We start from the raw sequence: 21619 nt of genomic DNA, 5'->3' as shown, positions 1-21619 counted from the left end.
GAGCCAGTAATTCAGGTGAGGACTGGGCCAGAATATTCAGATGTAGTCTCGAATATTGCATAGGGCATTGCATCAGGTGAGGACTGGGCCAGAATATTCAGCCTTCATAAAACAGTGTTCTACATCTACATCTAAAAGTGATGTCAACACTTTTTCCAACCTATGGATTACAAGTCACAGAACCCTTTTACAAATGAAAATGCAAGTGGTTTCATAAGAAAAGAGGATGGCTGTTTTGTGTTAGCAGGCTGCTTATTTTACAAGAGGGGAAAAAATTTATTTAAACTTTATTTAATAAAAGAGCAGGGACTTTTTTTTTTTATGGTCATGTATAATGTGCATTCCTAGTATCTCATAAAATACAGCACCCCTGTCTGCTTTGATTACCAAGAAGCTTTACAGTAACAACATCTCCGTAGGACCTATCTCAGGACAATTGCTTACTCTCTCCACAGCTTCTGTAGTCTGCATCATAAAGATTACTTGGTAAGAATGTTGAGCATTTTCATGGGAATAATTTAAATTGTCTTTATGGAGCTCCTCCTGGCTGTCAGTTTGACCTGCACACATAGTACAAAACTGTAAGCTCATGGAAGATAATGATGTGTCTAAAAAGAGCACAAGAACAGACCAATAGAGCCTAGCCAGTAATGGCAGTTTATATTGGTCTAATTTCGTAGGCAGTTGGCCTTGAGGAAAAGGCACAAAGAATTGAAGTACATCATAGCTGTTTAAACCTTTTATTGACTTTCACCATGAAAACAAATTCTAGCTGGTTAAGGAAGGCTAGCTGAGGTTAGCAATAAAAGCATGTAATTTTTCAAAGAACTTAAAAAATATGGATATAGCCCACACACGTTTTATGGAACGAAAAGAAGAAAATCTCCACAGGCTGGGCACATTCGTGAGGTAACATTTTTAGAAGAGCAAACAAAAGTCTAAACCTTCCACAGATGGCATTTTTAAGCTTATCATGCTCTCTCAGTGCTCTGTCCCACTGAGTACAGAGACTTTTGCCACAGGGCTTTTTCTTCTAAGGCAGCATAATTCATGTATTTGTTTTATACCTGTCAAACCTACTCTTTACTTAATAGCTATTTTATAAGAGTAGGCACACTCACTAGTTCCTTGTATGAATATCTATTTTGGAATGAGTGCCTTTTCTTCCCACTTCCGCTTTTCCTGTTGAGACTACAAATGAGAAATCAAAATGCTCTCTCTGGGGAGCTGTTTTGTGCAGCGATATTGGGACTGTTGTGCTTGTAACTTTCTTGTACAGATAAATCCTTGGAGACCTTGTGTCATTCCAACTGCTTCCCAAGAGTTTGTTTTAATGCCATTAGAAGTTATAACAGAATACTGAGAAATTAAATAAGCAAGGTTTGTGTTGAATAAAAAAAATAGTAAAACAATCAAATGAGAATTTTCTCCTCAGTTTTCAGAGGTACAAAAGCCCCCTTAGTGGCTGGGGGTTTTTAATTTAAATCATGTAGGGAACTGTCTTTTCCCTTATGTCTATCACTTATCTGATTATTGTATTTCAGGAAATACTATTAACCAAAACGTAATAGTATCATGTGGTCACATAAACTGAGTGAATACTTGAGCTTTGTGCCAGTTCAACAGCTTCATTTTAAAGTTTTCACAGATTTTATTTCTCATTCTAGTACAAAACTTTGAGTCAAAGCTTAGCACATCAATTTCTATTAACTATGCATTCTTTCAAGAATGCAGGCAATTGCTGGGAATGTCAACATGTTTGTAGTGAGTCTTTGTATTAAAACATATGCAGAAAGAAATTGCAATTAGCAGAACTGATCCTTGATTCTGATTTTTTTAGGTGTTTCCAGAATTACGTTAAACTTCGCTCACATACTGATAACCCAGTTATAAAATCTCATGGACTGTATCAGTTCTGGATATTTGGCTTGTATTAAGGGAATGGCTCCAAGAAAAAAGTGTGTGAATTACCAATGTTATTTGCGATATAACTTAAGCCCTGTACAATGATGTAGTCCAGAGAAAAAGCTCCCTGTCTTTTAGTGGTCTTGAGAGAGAATAGTTGGCTTTTCCAGGGAACTCTGTGTATAACCTGATTGCTGTCAAATAAGAACAGATACCCTGTCAATCAGCGAACCATATAGGCAGAGTGTGAGGCTAAATTTTTTACCAGTAGCAGAAATGGTCAAGCAGATGAAACCGATTGCATGTGTAGCTTAGAGGCTTTACAATCGCAGTGTATGTCCGTATGCTCCATGACTCAAATTTTTGTGAAGAAGTGGGCTATGCTGCCTTTTCCACAGTTAATAAAGGCCTATTTTGAGTTCTTATATTGTCAGAAAAGATGCATTGCGCATGTTTAGGTGTGACAGAAGTGAGTGCTTAATTTTCAGGGAGAAGACCAAAAGCTAGTGCTAAATAGACAGTTGTTGGCAAACGTTGCCAGCCAGAGTCTGAGGAATTCTTGGAAGAAAATGCAGCATAGCTGTGGGTTGTGCTATAACAGGAAAGAAAATGTCATTGGGTTTTTCCCAGAGCTCCTCAGTTTGGTCTAGGACTGGGGATTAGGACTCAGTTCTGGTTACAGGTACCATGGCACATGTCCCTCCCCAGAAATGTGTACAACTGTCATGGTTTAAACACCAGCATCATGGACCTGGAAGTGGCCATGATGCCAAAACTATTCCTGGAAATGCTGGGAAAGAGGTGGCACCAGAAGGAGCAGGCTGCAGGCCAGAGTAATTATTTATTTGGCAGTCCATTGCAGGTGTCACTGATCCACAATCGCTGTGAATCTTAAATGCATCTGAAGTGAGTGGTGATGGTTGAAATGGACTGATGTGGCAGTATCTGGTTTTCTTTTCATGAATAGAAAGGAATTTTCCATTTCCTATTTGTCAGTGTAAATAGGGGAATGCAAGGTGTAGGTGCTGTAAGTAGGTCCAAGTGATAGTAACGGAAGCATGTTTGTTACAGACTTCGCAATAAGTGAAACCAAAAGAAATGCTACAGCAAATGAAATGACATTGTCCCAAGAAGTAGTAGTACTGGATTCAGCAAGGGACAAGCAGCATTGCAGCGAATAAGGATATTGTAGTAGCAATGGGGTCACCCTCTGTGTTGGAACTTATGATACACTAGACTCTTGCTCAAAAAATGTGTCCTGAGATAACACAGAAGCAGAGGTCTGGGGAATTCACTGGAATTTTAGTCCCAGAAAAGGAAATGAAGGGTATGACAAAACAGTGAAGATCAGTATGTCTGTTGAACTATTGCTATAAGGAGTCCATTGGGATATTTTTCCACTGGAGGTATTAATGGAGTCTTGGTGATACCATGTCTAGCAGTAGTGTTAGCACAAAGAAATTTAAATGAAGCAGAGAGAAAAGGGGAAGCAATTTGTGCAGCTTCTTGTGGAGGAAGGAACAAATCTGGGGAGTGGTAATACAGTACTGGATAGATGAGTACAAGAAAGCAGAGGGTGGACATGAAGTGCTAGATGTCAGTGACACCAGCTGTCAGTACAGTTTAGGAGTAAAGCTGCACATCTTAAGAAGCTTTTATCTTTTGACTTAACTTAGATTTTTGAAAATTGATGAAGTAAATTAGACAACAAAATGGTACTGGTGTGGACTCTGGAGACAAGGCGATCTGGCAGGAAAGCAGCAGATCAGCCATAGTCAGACAAACACGGGTGCTGGAGGATGTTAACAATTCCTTAAACCAAAAATTTCTTTGTTGCTGAAAGAACTAAACCGGATGTATAAAGAGGCTTCAAAAAAGTAAGTTGTGAATGTTTAATGTGACGAGGGCATAATTTTGTCATCAGAGCATTCAAAGCTTTTACTTTCCAAAGTCACAATTTATTTTCTACTGTCAAAAATGTCCTAAAGATAGTAAAGCATCTAGAAGAAGATAGTAAGTGTGAGATATGGTTTCTAGATAAAACACTGAAGCAGCTATTTATTCACATTTTTGCAAAAATGGGTATCCTGGCAAGTAGGCATACAGAGCAAAGGCAGAACTTTGATTTGTATTTCCTACCCTGTCCACAACTTCCCTCCCTTGTTTCCTCATTAGCTGGGTACTCCAAGGTTTACAGCCTATCCAACACATATAATCTACATGCTAGCTGTCCCACCTCTGTTTACATCTCCCCTTAACTCGATTTCGTACGCCCCTCCTTTTATTTGTTTCCTCTTATGGTTCAGTTTCATAACTCTCTGGCAGACATGTGGTACACCAACTGACTGTTTAATTACAGAACCAGTTTGCACCAGCTTAGTTTCATAGGTTGTACAGAGATAGCATTCTTTTTAACCACAGAGTGCGTCTGTCACCCAAATATGACATTGTCTTTAACTGCAGAGTGTGCCTGTTTTAAGTCGTGGTATTTCAAGCCCTTTGTTTCATTCCCTTAGTAACTTGGCCCCAGCCCCAATATTGCAAGGTCTTAATATTGCAAAGTCTTAATATTACAAATCCCCATCCCTGATATGCGAAAACACTGTTTCTCTCACAGTAAGGCACCTAAAAAAGCTGCCTGCTCCAGAAGTGAAAGCTAAGCAAAAGGGACTGCAGATGTTCAGAAAATAACAGGACCAACTTAATCTGACTATTTCTTACGTTAGACTGCAATAGTATGTTCAGTTACCTGCGTGTAAATGCAGAATTATTGCCTGGTATTTGTTTTCAACCAGAAAAATTTGCCTGAGCCCTAAGGAAACAAACCAGTTTCTTATGTGAAAAAGACACTCCCATGAAAAACTCAAGGTTTCTCCTGTTACACTGTAATTTTCCTTATTTCCTGAATCCCCTAATTGGTTCTGTATGTTCTTCCATCAGTACTTAATGCTTTTCTGCCTTGGTCTCTAAAGCTCTGTGCAATTCCACGCTGAGCTGATTCCTGCCTACACACTGCTGCATGCCCTCCCTTTGCCCAAGGCTGTCACATCTTACAACGCACTTCTTTTATCCTTTCCTGTTTCTGAAGTTCTGCAATGCAATGTAGCTTTTCAATCAACCAAGGACTTCCTTTTCTTACCACCCCTGGTTTGTTTTATAAGAGTTAATTGCACAGCCAATTAATTCATGATATGAAAGACTGCATTGCTTCTTTTATGTGTGCCTAAAAATGTGACACATCTGGGGCACTGCATGAAGCTCAAGACACAAGCTAAAACACAAACATGCTAAAAGGTTTCTTGGTATTTATTTGTGGTGCTTCCAAAAACTGTTGCTAACATATATACTCATTACCTGTTCATTTGCTCACACTAAAATTATACCTTTTTATTGTAAGCTATTTGGAGGATGCACCTTACTCTGCTGCTGGCTTGTACATGGTAATGCAACAAATAGATTTGCATATAGCAGTAAATAAATAATGGGCAACTGTATGCTGGGCTGCATCAAAAGAAGCATGGCCAGCAGGTCAAGGGAGGTGATTCTCCCAATCTATTCTGCTCTCATGAGACCTCACCTGCAGTGCTGCATCCAGTTCTGGGGCCCCCAACATTAAGAGGAATGTAGACTGATGGAGCATGTCCAGAGGAGGGCCATGAAGACGATCAGGGGGCTGGAGCACCTCTCCTATGAAGACAGGGTGGAAAGCTAGGGTTGTTCAGAGAAGAGGAGGCTTCAGGGAGACCTTAGAGCAGCTGCCGGTACCTAAAGGGGGCCTGCTGGACATCTGGAGAGTGACTTTTTACAAGGGCAGGTAGTGACAGGACAAGAAGGAATGGCTTTAAACTGCAAGACGGGAGGTTTAGATTAGACATTAGGAAGAAACTCTTCACTATGAGGGTGGTGAGGCACTGGCACAGGTTGCCCAGAGAAGCTGTGGCTGCCCCATACCTGGCAGTGTTCAAGGCCAGGCTGGATGGAGCTTGGAGCAGCCTGGTCTAGTGGAAGTCGTCCCTGCCCATGGCAGGGGGTTAGTCCCTTCCAACCCAAACCATTTGGTGTATGTGCTGTAGATGGGTATATTCTCATACTCTGTCTTTAGACAGTCTCTCCAGCTGCCCATTTCCTGCACTCTTGAGCAAGCAAGATGGAGAAAACTCCATCTTCCTAACGAAGGCACCCGCCTCGCACCTCTCATCACCACAAAAACCTGCCTAAAATCTCCCAAGGACGCAGAGTAATTACAGTATTTATGAAGTGAAAACAAGTGCCACGGGTTTTGCTTTTAGCGTTACCTAAGAGGCTCCATTTTAGTTCAGATCTTCTCTCTTTTGGAAGTATGACTGGAAGTTTTTGCAGAACATCTTTCTTTCGGAAATACGACTGGAAAACACCAAGGAGGGCCGGAGCGAGGGCGGTGAGGCCTGGGACGGCGGCGACAGGGCTGGGGCGACGGTGACAGGGCCGGGGCGGTGGCGGCAGGCCCTGCCGCCGCCGCCCGCCTCCTCTGACAAGCGGGGCGGGGCCGTGTCATGCGGGCCGCCGCACCGGGAAGCGCGGAGCCGAACCGGGAAGGAGGATGGCGGGCTGGGGCTGGGTGCTGCTGTGCCCCGCCGCGCTGCTTGTCGTGGCGGAGCTCGTCCGGGCGCCGGACCCGGTGAGCCTGGCGGCGGGAGGAGAGGGGGACAGCGCGGAGCGGAGGGGATCGCTCCCGGGCTCCCTCCGGGGGAGGAGGCGGCTGGGGCTGGGCGGTGTGAGGGCAGCCGGCCCCACGCAGGAGGCCTTTAACTTCACGCGTGTGGGTTCGAGGTAGCGCCTGGCTCCCATCGCGGAGCTGGTAACTTCTAAATGGCTCCTCTGATAGCTTTGGTTGCGGTTACAAATCTTGGCGTTTATAGGGTGTGTTTTACAAGTCCTTACTCATCCCCGCGTTCAGTTTCATACGCATCTGTAATGTGAATATTGTAATGTTACAGCAAAGCAGCGATATTCAGAAGGAAACTTAAGAAGGCCTTGCTAAAAGTACATACACTTTTGCATCTGCTCAGTGTATTTGTTATAGCCGTACCCAACGTTAGAAGTGTGGAGCAGGTGGGCTTGAGGTGTCCTTGTTTGGTTTTGTTTTTATTTTAACTGAGTAGGTGAAATATTTAACTTTTGGTGAAATTGAGAGGTCAGGGGGGTGGGAGGGAGTTATTTGGAACCTGCTGGCTTCCATCTCCTGGGTATGTAAACTGCTGTTCTTGCTTCCTGATGTGTTTCGTTATTGCCAAAGCTTCAAAGCACTTTTTGATCTCTTCAGTTTCCCAATCTTCTCATCTTCTGGGAAGAGCACAGTTTTTTAAATGTCTCTGGATCTCAAAATACTCTTTTGCAACCTGTTTTTAAATACAGTTTATATTAGATTTTCAAATATTTGGGGAACGTACTACTTCCTATTCTTTAGTGTTTGCTCTAAGATTTTTCCTAGCAAGTTATATTGATTTCAGGAAAACGTGTGTAGGTTTTGGGAGAGGGAGAACTGCAGGAAAGGCTCTGGAGGACTGTGGACGTCTGGGTGACCCATCTTCCTTTAGTGCCCTGACTATACAGGATTTTTGTTAGCCAGGAATATGGAAGGTAAATGCCATGAATTACATCTCAGTGCTGCAGACAGACAGTCCCTTTAATTTTTGGTTAGGCCCCCTCAGCCATACTCAACTTTTTGTCCAAACTGCAGTTTAAGTTGGCTTGGTCCCCTTTCTTCAGCGTTGGCAGAGTACTCTTATCTTCCCTGTTCAGAAAGGTGCAGAGCGCTGGGACTGCTGTGGCAGACAGGGTGCTGCACTGGCATCGTCCTGTAGGGGAAGAGGAGCAGGAAGAAAAATGTATTAGGCCACAGAGTTCTGCCTACAGAAAGGTGCTGCATGTAACGGATTACTTTGCCTGGAAGAGATTGAATGCCATGTCCTTTAACTGTGGAACCTTATTTTGTAGCTCAAAGAGGTCTTTTTGTATTTATTTTTAAATATGAAGATGGGAAACACTGAATACTAAGGAAGGATGCCAGAGATGGTCCACCTCAAAAGTGTTTCTGAGGGTAATAAAGAAAGTGCTGGCATTCCTCAGACTGGACAAGCTACATTCCACCTATTTCATATTAATGAAATCAGGCTAAGTTTTAAAATATTAACTTGGCAGTCATTAAGCCATGCATCAATTTTCTGTACAAGAGTGAATAATAACTGTCATCACTTGGTATTCTTTTCCCAGGTCAGAATTAATCTTGGCAGTTTTCTGGCTGTTTTGGTTCCTGTTCTGGCCTACCTTTTTTTTTTAACTTTTTATACAATCAGTTGTAATAGAAATCATCAGAGCTACTTCCATTTTTTTCTTGTTGTTTCCATCTTTCCCCATACCATGTTGTCTTTCTCCTCCACTGTGTTCTCTTTCTTTTAGTGTTTGGTCCTATGCTACCACACATCCATTTTTGTATTGTTACGTACCTGCAACTTTGAAAGAAAGAAAGAAAGAAAGAGGTTTTAATCACCACTCAAGAATAGGAGTATTCCTCCTAGGCAGCTCACTGCATGTTTGAAAAGCAAGTCTATAGTGATGACCTCCTGGTTGGAGCCAGCTTCTGCTGGCTCTTTCTGGGAGACCCCCTCTAGCTTGTCACGTTGGAAACTCAAGGCGATCCTCTCATCCTGGAAGGCTGCTCCTGCTTCTCAGACAGCATTTATTGTTCCTCTTCCAGTGTCAAGCCTCTGCGGAGGGGAGGATCTTGCTGACCGGAGCAGTGACTCCATAGCTGTTTATTTCAGGCCAGTGACAAAGTGCCTGGTGGCTTTTCTGTTGCTGTAAGAAAATATTTTAGGTGTCTTGTTTAGTCTTTAACTTGCAAGAGAAGTTTACAGTCAGTCTTCAGCTGATTACAAAAGGCATGGGTTTTTTTTGTTCACAAGCAAACAAAACATTTCTAGTTTTCTGGTTGTCTTGACATCTTTTTAAGTTGCTGCTTATGTGCCAGCATATAGTAGTTTACCTAAAGAAACTGTTAATAATATTGGCTTTCTTCAGATATCACAATCAATGCAAGCAGTTTTGGAAGGTATATGGGTTGGTTTGGGGATTCTTGGTTTCTTTAGCTTTATTTATAAATAGACAGGTGAGAAGTCTAAAATCGCTGACATGTAAAGAGGGAATATTTTCTCTGTATCTTTCCCATAACTCTTCCTTTAGGTGTTGCTTTACCCACCTTTTTTGTGGCTTAGGCTGCAAAGGGCTCAGAAGATAAAAATAGCTTTAAATACAAGATTAAAATCTCAGGAGTGACGTAACATTTGGCACTTGGAACATCGCTGAAAATCCTTTGAAATCAGTTTGCATAGTTGCCACTGTTTCCTCTGCATACGCATGGGTTATACAGACAGATCAACTGAACTTTCATCCACTGCAGATGATTTTTTGTTACAGGCTTTGTCTCTCAAGAAGCATGTTCTGACAGCAGGTATCTCACGAAGGTCCAGATCTGTGCATCCATTGCACTAGTGTGTGTATGTAATGTCACTTTTTCTGATTGATTTTAGTATTGCAGGATGGAAAATTTCACAAGACAGTTGCATTAGTACTGTTAAGCTTTTGCTTGGCTTTGCACAAAGACTCTGACTTTTGTTGCCTAATTAGTCATCTGATATCCACCCCCTATCCTCCTTGTTTTGAAACTTCCTCATTTTGAAAATTAAATGGCCTCTTCTGTTCCAGCTTTTGTTCCAGCTATGCAAAGGCTATAACTGCACCACAGTGAGATAGGAAATGCACATAGCTCCTGGTCCTACACCTTCGCCTTGCATGTAGGAGAACCAAAATTCATTGCATCCTTTTTCTCAGCAGCTGGAAACAATACAAAAAAAGAACACGATAGCGCACACAGAAACCAATCCCACTTTCAAATTCCTGTTTCCAGTTGTAACAAATTATGCCAGTGTTTAAAGCTCATTGCATTGTGTAAGGCATTGTGTTTTCAAGATTAATGCATTAAAAACAGATAATGTGATGAGCCCAAAGAGAACATGGACATTAGTTAGTTTTTTTGTCCAGATAGGTACGTTGCTACTAGGCATTTTGTGTCAGTTTTTAATGGAGCCAGAATGCATTATAAGGACACATTAGTAATATAATTAGTAAAGCCAAATAAATATTGGAAATCAAGGGGTGTGGGGGGAGTGGTGGAATGATTGCTAAATACTCTTATTTCTATTCTGTCTCCCATACACTTGTGTCTTGGGAGCTTTTGTATGGAGTCCTGAAATAGCATGTGTACCTTTCCTTTTTCCTAGTGGGACATACTGTGCTCTTAGTTGCTTACTGATCTGTTCTGATAGCTTAGGGACCAAGTCTGGTCTGTTCTCGACTGGCTTGAAGCACAAGTGTGGCTAGTAGGCATTCACTTGTATTTCACTGAGTAAAACATGTAGCTATAATTGTGGCATGTATATGCATATGTTTACATATGTATGTGCATGCTTTATGTGATTGATGGGAGAACGCCCTTGCATTCACTTTGAGAATGCCTAAATACAGTCCTCAGACTTTCATTTGTAAGTAGCCGTGCTCACAGGAATGAAGGTAACTAGTTTTTAGTTGTACTCCTGAGATGTGCCTCTCATAATATTTAGCAGCAGTTCAGTAGCACTTTCTCACACTAAATAAGAAGTCATGCCATGTAGTTCATTGCACCAACTGAATAATTTGCCCAGAGTTCATTGTGCTTTCTCTGCTGCAGCTGCACAATGCAGCTTAATGCTAAGCATAGTTATGAATGATGCTATAAAATGTGATTATGAACAAACTGGTCCACGCTGAGATTTAAGGTTTCTGAGCTTGTCTATAGAATATGCTTATGCTTATTCAACTCTTTGTTGAATCACACGGAGTAAAAATGCATCTGTATATTTATGGCAAACTTGTGTTTGCCTTGGACTAAGCTGTTGTTTGTCCCCTACCTCTTGTGTTCTCCTCTGCACCCTTTCCAGAGTCCCAAGACTCTCTTTATTATTAACTCATTAGGAACTGAATTAGTTGATTAGTCCTAGAGGTTTAATTCAAATCTAAGGCTGATAGAATAATAGTGTTTTAACTAAGAAGATAAATTGTAATGGTTTGCTGTCTTTACAGTATGGAGAAGAGTGCAGGACTAAAACATACCCTCCTTCAGGGCCAACGTAAGTAATCCGATTCAACTTGTCTAACAAATGACAGAAAAGTAGTGATTTGCAAGTCTGAACAGTTTTGGGGTTTTTTAGTGGCTTGTTCCTTTGCATCTCTAAAAAATGCTAGTTACAGGTGGGAAGCACCTATTTTGTCAAATGTTTTTTCAAAGCCTTCTTCAAATTTAAACTTCGGTACTTATCTTTCAGGTTCAAAGGGAACATACCCACATATGTCATAAATCTTGATTTACCTCCCAGCAGAAGATGGGATAACTTGATGCGTGACAAAAAGACAGAGGTATGAAATGCAGAGCTTGCTTTGAAGCTTAGGAGGTATAAATATATAAATATATATGGCCTTTACTTTGAAAAAAGGTTTGGAAAGGAATACCTGTGCTAAAGTTTTCTGAAAGGGATAACATTTCTACTTGACTTTTTTATTATGATTCTAGACTAAAATAATTGCTTGAGTAAAACTTCTTTCTATTCAGCACTTGGGCTTGCAGCATCCAGTGTAGGGGCACTGATGTTTGGTATGTAGAGAAATAGAAACTGGTGCAGGATAAAGCAGGCTTGCATTTATGAAAGCTCTTTACTCATGAAGCAGTACAGAACAAAGAGGGGAGGAGTACACAAAAGGGACAGCCACAGCAAAATGAAACAGGCAGCATCCCTTCTCTGCACATCCCTGCTTCTCTCAAAACACTGCAGGAGATGCTGAAGTAAATTTCCTGCGCTTTTCAGGGATGCTGCTTCCATCACTGGTGCTTACAGAGCAGAAATCATTTTTTAAATACTCAAGACTATTTCAGACTATTTAGAGCAGCTTCTTCTGAAGGTTGCTGGAAATTCAAACCAGTAATGTTTAATTTCTCAAAAAAGGCCAGGGATTTTTGCTATATCCCTGCTAACTTTGACCTTTCAGCTCTGAAGGCCAGACAAATTCTACTTACACTGTAGTATTTATTGAAGTGTTGGAAGCTTCAGGTTCACCTTGAATTCTTACAGGTTTTATCTCTCATGTACTTTGGAGTTAGATCACATGGAGTGGAACTCTATTTGTGGCCATTCACATGTCGCAGATGGAAAGCATGTACTTCTGTAAGAAATTTATGGAGTCTTTTTGGCTTCAAGAACATCAGTGCTTAAGCAAAGAGCTTTTAATTAACATTTTTAAAGACAGAAGAGTGCAGCGTATTAAAACATGATCAAAGGAGCAGAAGACAAGGATGGCTTTTCCTTGTAATTCTTTTTCTCTGGTAGAAGGACACGTCAGAGCTAATCGAGAAAGCTATTTGAATAAAGGTTGAAGAGTGACTCTAATGAGGAGTTGGGGGTGGTTTTCTCAGCAGGAACCCAACATTTAGCACTTCCCTTAAATACATGTTTTTCACCAAAATGATTTTTTTAAGGACTTCTGTTAATATTGTAGCAATCCTAATGCTCCAGATGTACTCAGTAAAAGCTCTTGTTCTTTTTAGCTGAAGACTGTGGTCCAGAATATTAAAGATATAGCAAATACCTTCTTCCCCAGTGGCAAAGTTGTTGACATAGTGGATAAGAAAATAGTAAGTATTTTCAGCTTAAGAACTTTATTACCGTATGCTCGACTACCAGAATTGGAGTGCTGCTAAATCTGGCAGTTAAGAACTTCATGAGTGATAATTCTTCCAGAACAAAAATGCTGTTTCAAAGAGGTACTCCGAAATTTTGCCTTCTTGCCTACTCTGAACTACTCTGAAACCATCAAACCTAAAATGCACACGTCTCTTCCTCCTCTAATTTTTTCTAAGATCTTTTCAAGTTTGGATCAGTCATGCCAGACATATGCTACTTAGGAAACCAGGACATTGCTGTAGCAAAACACTTCACTGGAATTCTCTTTGCTGTGTTCAACTCCTCTTAAACAGTAGAATAAAATCAGATTTTGAAAACTGTAATAAATATCTAAGTAGAGGGACAACTGACCAGGTCTCACCTTAAAAAATAATTTGGTTCTGATTAAAATAGGCTTGGGCATAAGAATCAGAACAGGAGAACACAGTATAGCACTAGAGACAGCATAAGGTCAGATCTGTCCCCCATCTTTATTTACAGCAGCTTTACGTCATACTGGCCATGCTTCATTTGTATCCCTGTGTGTCTGAGTAGGGCTGACGTAAAGGTAGCATCTACAGTAGTAATGCCAATGTGTGAAAGGCAGGGATTCCCGTAAAGTCAAGCTGAGTTCTGGTTTAGCTTCTAGCATGTAAGAGGGCTGCACTCTGTTCTGGCTGCTGCTGCTAACAATAATTAAGATACTGTGCTAATCTCTGTTGTTCACACATCAGTATTTTGATAAGTAATAGTTTTTGCTTTCCTGAAGTACATACTTGTCATCTTCAAGTTCTACAGGCTGCAGAGGAATTCAGTACTAGGTATTTGTGAGAAAGGTGTACTACTGGGGAGAGATTTGTTTTAAGTAACAGAATAGTATTGATTTACACAAACAATGTACAAAACTTCTCCTTTCAGGTTCACCTGACAGCCACGCTTCCTTATCCTTTCAATGAAGAACTTAAAGGGATTGCAAATTCATCTGGGATTCCTTTGGGTAATAGTTCCCAGCACTCTGCTAACATTGTGAAAAGCCAGATTCATTTAAAATTAGTATGTGTACAATCTGCCCTATAGTTGTAATCATCTGTGACTATAACAAATAAGTTATTAATGGAGTAGATAAAGCAATAAGTTGCATGTCAAACTAAATGAAACCAGAAACAGTATTTTGGAGAAGAATGCCAATAAATCACATAAGCCTTTCATCAGGCTGGAAATTCTCTGTAGAGCTATAGCCTCTCGCTCCTGAATTTTGGGAAATGGCGCGAGTTTCAGTTCCTGTGCGCCAGAATTTGGGGGAGATGCTTCATTCTCGTTGGTTTCCCATTCAGCTGTGTGGCTGCCGTTGACATACCAAGAAGGCAAGGCTTAGTTTCATGCTGTGCTTTCTTTCACTTCTGATCCTTTGCCACATCCTCCTGCCTTCCTTCTGCATCTTGTGAAAAAGAATGCAATTCCAGTGAGAAGTAGACATTGAATTCTTCCAGAATTGTGACAGAGAAGGTCCCTAGACCTGCTGCCACTGCTTCGCCCATACAGGAGCAGTATACCTGGTGCTAATCAGCAGCTCTTCTATGGAAGAGTGGTACATAGAATAAATTTCTTCTTTAAAGTGAATTTTATAGCTTGTTTTGAAGTTTCCAGAGGAGGAAATAGCAGTTACTGTCAGTTTTCTGTATAGTAAAGCAGAAGGCCAAAGGATTCTGATCCTTCTGTTTGCCATTCAGGAAGCTATTGATTTTGGTGAAACAGTCATTTCAATGCTCAAATGAGATTTAAACTGAAATTCTTAAGAGAAATATCATAGAATGCTGAACTTTGCAGTATATTCTTTTCTAACTGTTTTTTTTTCTTTGTTCATGGCAAAAGTTGCAGACTATTGAACTTTGTTTCTTTTTGTTCTAGGGGAAATTGTTATTTTTAACATCTTTTATGAAATTTTTACCGTATGCACATCAATAGTGGCAGAAGATAAAACAGGTAATGCAAGCCGGAATTTACAGAAGGATCTCTTATGTAGCAGAGGGTCTAGGTCAATTACACAAACATAGTCCTTCTCAACTGCAGGCAAGAAGGTATGGTAGAAGAGACTGAAAGCAATGATAATAAAAAAGGTATTCTTGAGAAGAGAGCAAGAGATCACAGTTGTCTGAGGTTAAAAAAAAAAGGAAAAAGTACTTTCAAAGATTACAATAGGTGGCATTTGTTTCTCTAGGGGACAGAAACACCAGCCAGACACCTGATACTTTCTCAGTGCCATGAGGGATTCTAGTGCAATCTGTTTGGCATCTAGTTCCTAGTTATTGCTTATGAAAATGGATAGCCTGTTCTAACTAAAAAAAAAAGTCTTGTTCTGTTACTCAGTTCTGCAGCCCTTGTCTGTGCCTGTTCCAGCTTAGGAAATGTCTGTGGGGTTCTCAGAGGGCTTACGAACATCTCACTTTGAGAGGAAGCTCAAGGTAATAGCATTGCATTAAGATAATGTGCGAAGCATCTCAGGCTGAGATGGACAGCAGTTTACAAGATTACTGGATTTCAATTATGGCAAAACACTTCCTTAATCCAACCCCCCCCCCCCATTTACTGGGCTTATGAAAAGGGCAACTAGACAATGGTATTTTCCTTGCTTACTTTCCCAGGTATTTTCCTGCTTATTTATTTCCTGGTTTTCTAAGCTGAAATTCAGGTCTCTTTCTTTAGAAAATTGTATTTATTTAACTTTTTTATTGCCATGCAGGGAAGCTGTACCATGCCAGAAACTTAGATTTTGGGCTTTTTCTTGGGTAAGTAACTACACTTTTAATTATTTGTGTTTGTTTATTTTTAAACCCAAAGAGAAAGCTGAACTTGAAATTTCTACACACATTCTATGAGTCTAAATGATGAATTGGATGTGTTGGAACTGTGACAAGTAATTCTGGATTGCAGGCTGTGAAAGAAGGGCTAAAAAAACTAACAAAAGGATAGTTCTGCTGATCTTACGTCAAACTACTGCAAATGTGTCAAGAATGACTTTGTAAAACAGTTGTGTTCTGTGTTACTTAGTGTTTTCTCAGCTCCAATTAAAACTGTTACTAACCAAAGAAAGGTCCGTGTAACCGTATCTCCAAGGTATGGTTTCTTCTTTAAATGGTGGGACAGAAGCATCAACTGTAGTGTATGCAGAGAAATGTGGATTGGATTGAGGCTTGGTTTTGTGGTTGCTTTTTTGTCACCCAAATTCTTCCCCTAATTACTGTACTCTACTGGCACTTCCCAACATTCATCACTTTGACCCAGAAGTCAGTGCTTTGTACTCCACCGATCTAACATTATCATTCATTTGGATATAAATTCTAGTTTGGTGCCCAGCACTGGATTTTATTCTAGTTTTCATTTCATACCTTGTGATCATGTAGTTCTATTATCCTAGTATATTGTGTAATGTCACACATCCAGATGGCTCTCAATGCCCAGATGGAATTTGAATGTCCATCTTCATTAAGATTCTTACCTGCCTATCAAAAACTCTTCAGGATGTCAACTGTGACTCCACCTGTCTCTTGGTTTGGCTTGTGTTGAAATTTTCCCACTAGTCAGAAGTACTGGGAACATGCTCCCTGAAAATTAAAGCAACTTCCGAAGCTGCTCCCAGAACCTGATTGTTTCCACAGAATTTAATGGTCAGCTAAGTGCACTTTAGCACGCTGTTGCCTACAAACTGTTCTGGCTTAATTTACAAACTAGACTGGGGCTTCTCTTAGGGTAGAGCAAATCCAGTATGTGGATTGTTTTCTCCCTTTGAAAAGTCAGGATTTAGGGGAACCGGATCATTCTGCTGCAGAACAAGCTACACGTGCTTTCAGAACCCAGTAGGCTTGGTGTCACTGGTAGTACCTGTAGCAGCCTCCTTTTGCCAGCAGGAATAGAAGAAAGTTATGTGTGTCAAAGCAAACCAGCTGTGTTGGTTGTGCTGTTTAATACCAAGTAGTGCATATGCTCTTGGTTCAAACAGAACTTGGTTCTTTTCACTGACTGCTTTTGTATTTAGACTTCCTAGTTGTCCGTTGCTGGTGCTGCTCCCATAAGTGCTGAGCAGTGGTGTTGGCTGACATGAGTAAGATCGGAGGACAGGCATCACACACAGGAAATCTGTGTGCTGTGAAGGGAAGTTTTAAAAGCTGCTGAGGGAGGGAGGTTTCAAATGCTGTACTGTCTTCTGCAGGTGGGATGTTAAAAATAGCTCCTGGACTGTAACTCGGGAACTGAAGCCCATAGTGGTGAACTTGGACTTCCAGAGAAACAACAAAACAGTATTCAAATCTACAAATTTTGCAGGATACATAGGCATGGTGTCTGGAGTCAAACCAGTAAGTAAGGGGAGGGAGGGTTGTCAGTTTGTTAATAACGCTTCAGACTTTCTTTTAAGATGTAAATTTGCCTGCTTTCATTCTCTGCCTTGGGATGGTTTTTAATAAATGATATCTTAATTGTTCTGGTACACTGTATAGCTGTTTGAAGAAAGGTAAAAAACCCAATGCCAGACGTTGAATTGTGACTACAAACAGGAGTGAACACAAAGAGCTGAAGTGGTTGAAGTTTCTTGCTAGCAAAGGGACACTGCTGTGATCCCAGAGGTGAAATGGCATAGCTGTGCTATTTTAATTCCTTCTCCAGTCCTTGGAAAAGGAATCTTATGTTGCAAGGGTTTTTTATTATTTCTTTTTTTAATAGGCACCTGAAATTTGGGGGTTATCTTAAGTCTTTAAAAAACAGCAGTGGAGAATATGCCAAGGTCTCCAGCTTACCACAACTCCTTCTTTCCTACATGCTCTGGCTTTTATCCTCTATAATAGGTGGCCCTTTTTGTAGTAGAGCATTTCTGGCATAAATCCCTGCATTGTATCCATTTATTTTTAATTCTGGTCAAATAAATTGAGAGCAGCCCATTCTGAAAATGATCCAGTGTAGCTGAATTCCACTTTCCTTCAGAAAAAACAAGTTGGACTGGGATTTGAGTTTGCATTGCATGTTGAACTACATACAGCTGCATGCCCATGTGAACAGCAATAACATATCAGGGTGTACTTAGCACTGGGACTGAAAAATCTACCTTCAAACTGAAGCAGTATTCAGAGGTTTGGGAAGAAGGTAATATACAGCAGGGGAAGGAAAACTGATAATTCCGTGATGCAGCAAGGACCAGGAGAAAAATGTCCACAGGCTTGACCTGCTTAGCATAGAAGCATGGTTTGCTGGGTTGCTGTGCCAGGCTGGAAGACTATGAATTACCATTTCACTTCCTCAAGCAGTGATAAATTAGGTTCTTCTCTACATGGGCTTAATCTTGCAGCCCAAAGGGGAAAAGTCTAGCAAACAAGAAGCTCAGCTGTGAGTTGCAGGTATGTGAGTTGCAGTGCTGCCCCTTGTTTATTACTGACATCAATGGGCTGGTGATGAATGGATGTTGACTTGTTTAATGCTTTTCAGGACTTGTTCACTCTGACAATGAATGAGCGTTTCAGTCTTGATGGTGGTTATGTTGGTGAGTAATGCTTATTTCTTTCACTATTCTGTACAAGTTTTCCAGACCTTGGGCATACCGGTTAGCTTAATAAACAGACACACAAATGGTGAAAAGATTCCAAATGAATAAGATAAAACACAGTTCTCTTTAGAGGCTGTGAGAGTTAGAACAGCATGTGTGAACCTTCTGAAAACAAATTATTGTAACCAGTGCTGTTTTGCAGGAATCTTCGAATGGTTTCTTGGTAGAAGAGATGGTATGTGGATGGGCTTTCTTACAAGAACAGTACTAGAGAATGCTACAAGGTATTTGGCCCACCCACTCACCCTCAATATTCTGCTGCTTTAATCTGCCTTGCTTTCAACTGGCGTGAACACTGTAGATGTGTCTAATGACCTTATCACTTGGTATCTAATGATACTGATACCTTCCTAGAAGCCTTAACATTAAATAGTTCTGGTTTTGCTGGTAGCCTGGGGGAGGGAGAAGCATCACACATGATCCCTTAGAACTTCTCAAATTGTTTTCTCACATATTTTTGTTCCAATGAACCTGTTGGTATCTGAATGTGTAACGGCCGCATTCTGCATCAAAACACATCCGAAAGGTTTTTTATAGGAAGTAAACAGAAACAAAAGTTCTCACACAGTAAATGAATTAGATGGAGTATGACACAGCATGTACATTTAAACCAGGAATAAGATGACAAAAAGTGTAGAGTACCTCCCAACAACCAGACTTTAAATACAAAAGTGAGTAGAGGAGCTTTGCTTAAATGCATTTCTTCATTGTGATACAACCTCCTCATATGTGCATGAAAGGGGAGGAAAGGTGCAAGTACTGAACTGTTCCTGGGTCTGTGAAACTCATTCTCCTGTAATTCAACCATCTATAATGTTTAATAGTCCAACACTACTTTGTTATCTGCAGTTACCAGGATGCAAAAGACAAACTGGTGAAAACAAGACTGCTGGCTCCAGCTTACTTTATACTGGGTGGAAAAAATTCAGGAGAAGGGTGTGTGATAACTCGTTCCAGGACAGCCACTCTGGATATCTGGGAGTGAGTATGCTTGACCTGACACCTGACTTGGCTTTCCAGAAGAGGATAGGTTCCAACAATAATTGCATCCCATGTTTCTCTGACTGCTATTGCCCAAGAACTCACTTCAGCATTGTTGAAAAATTCCACAGGAACCCTAAAAAAAAATCTGCCTGTATGTAGTATATACTATATATGTACTTACTATATACTTAGAGAAGCAAAACACAAACATACACCTCTTTTCCAGCCTTGATATCCAGAAAGGTACATGGTATGTCTTAGAAACAAACTACGATCGCTGGAAGCCTCCACTGATCTTGGATAATCGTAGAACACCTGCAATGAAATGCCTGAACCAGACAACACAAGAGGTAAACATCTTCCCAATACCTCTTCTTGCTGCTTAGAAGCTCCCAGGCTCCAGTACTGATCTGACACTGCCAGGAGCAGTCGAGGCATTTGCAAGCACAGCTCTAATGACAAAAGTGGCTAACGGTTTTGTGGCAATTTGTCTGTGCTCCTGTGTGAAGCTGCTCTTCACACAAATGGGTTTTAGTTTTAGAGTTTCTCTTCATGTAGGTGGGTTTCCTGCAAGCATGTTCTGCATCTGCATATGCAGGAGGTTAAACAGGAGATACTTTGAGAGAGATTTTCAGTGTTTCCTGGGCTGCTTTAATACATCTTTTAACACGTTTTAACACAAGTGAAATTCAAACACATGCTGTCAGGCAGCAAACATTGACACTCAAGTGTTCTATGCTGTACTGAGATCTGGTCTGCTCAGGTTTTTGCAACCCATATTCTTCTGATCTCAAGATGTACAAGTACCATGTACTCTTAAAGCTGTATCTTACTATCTAATTGAGCAATAAAAAAGTTAACAGTTTTGAGCATTTACACTTACAGGTTAATATCCCTTACCATCAATATATTATTTTCTTTTTAGAACCTGTCCTTACCAGCTATTTATGATGTTCTCTCTACAAAGCCTGTCCTCAACAAGGTAATGCTTCTATTTCTGCAGAAGGTTTAGAGTGGGGGGCAGACCAATAACTACTGTATGTCTATGGAGGAGGTCACAGTGGTACATTCAGAGTTTTTTAGGTGAAAATATACGCATAAAAATGAAACAAATTCCATGTTTACTTTGTAAAAGCAAAAGGTAATTGCTGTTTTCCAGAGGCCCTACACCTTTAAAACTGAGCAGCCTGAGCCCTTTTCTCCTAGCAGGCTCTGGTTTGAGGCAGCATTTGCAATATAAACATCTTAAGGACCCTTCTAACCTGAATTAACCTGTGATACATGCCTTTATAAGTAGCATGGAACAAGTTAATATACCTCATGGTTTAGGCATACTACATGCACATTCTTGCAGCTGCAGATGATTTAGTCTGAACTTGAGGTTTTGGTGTTTGGGGTGGGGGGGGAAAGGACTAAATGGATGGAAAGAGTTTTTGAATGATAAAGTTTAGTTACTGTATTAAGTGGAAGCAGCATTCTTGGCTGAGGACACAAGCTGTGCATACTTGCATGTTGTTGACTGAATAAGATAAATGTTCATTTTAGTTAAACCGTTCATCTAGTATCAGACAGAGTTTTTCAGTAATTGCTGTAATGAGGCTTTGTCTTTTTCTTTCCCTTTTTGTTTCTTCCTCCCACCTGCCTGATAGCTGACTGTGTGCACAACGCTGATGGAGGTGGATAATGGCCATACAGAAACTTACCTGCGGGAGTGCCCAGATCCCTGTAGCCCTTGGTAGTCTTCTACCTTTCCTATGTTGGAAGCTGCTTGTCAGAGTTGGAGGTGATTCAAGAAAAAATAAGTTTGGAAAAAGATTCCTCAGTCTAACTCCTCTCTTCAGAAATCTAATGGCTACATAGAAATGTCAATGAGCTTCTAACAGTGGGGGACCCACTGTCACAGTGGACTTTCTTGCTTTCTGACCAGCAGTTGTGCTGAGAAGAAATGTATACTAATGAATGTCTGGTTTGATTTCAGCCATTTCTGACAAATGAGTTCAGCAGTTGGCTCTAGATCTCTTCAGTCTTGGCAGTATTCTTGGTTTGGTTTGTTGTTGGCTTGTGGGTTTGTTATTTTTTGTTACTTGGTTGGGGTTTTTAGACTTCTAAAGCACACAGGAGTTAAAATTGCACTTATCAAGCATGAAAAATATTGGGTATAAGAAGGTCATCTGGGAGGAACGAATAACAGAACTGTACCCTAAGCACATTAAGGTGAATTGCCAGTGTTCTCCAGTGTAAGGATATGTCAAAGATAACCTGTTATAAAATAACCTACCAGGTGTCATACCTACTCATAGAAACAAGGTCTTAGGGCAATACCTAACATGAGATCTGAGCCAAAAAAAAGTCT

At 40.7% G+C, this 21619-nt stretch overlaps 1 protein-coding gene across 1 annotated transcript; it reads left to right on the top strand.

Annotated features, from left to right (window-relative positions):
• The first annotated feature begins 6432 nt into the window (after positions 1-6432).
• ASAH1 (N-acylsphingosine amidohydrolase 1) lies at positions 6433-21243 on the top strand. The gene is made up of 14 exons (XM_080639146.1): positions 6433-6562; positions 11062-11108; positions 11304-11394; positions 12578-12664; positions 13611-13689; positions 14601-14675; positions 15433-15478; positions 16900-17044; positions 18165-18219; positions 18425-18506; positions 19132-19263; positions 19493-19616; positions 20192-20248; positions 20916-21243. Exons 1-14 carry the CDS (start codon positions 6485-6487, stop codon positions 21003-21005), a joined length of 1188 nt encoding a protein of 395 aa, XP_080495272.1. The 5' UTR covers positions 6433-6484; the 3' UTR covers positions 21006-21243.
• The last annotated feature ends 376 nt before the right edge of the window (positions 21244-21619 follow it).

This window comes from Psittacula echo, assembly GCF_963264785.1.
Source record: "Psittacula echo genome assembly, chromosome: 1".
NCBI classification, from domain to species: Eukaryota; Metazoa; Chordata; class Aves; order Psittaciformes; family Psittacidae; genus Psittacula; species Psittacula echo.
The sequence above is the reverse complement of the archived record's forward strand: the minus strand, read 5'-3'. Positions and strand labels throughout refer to the sequence as shown.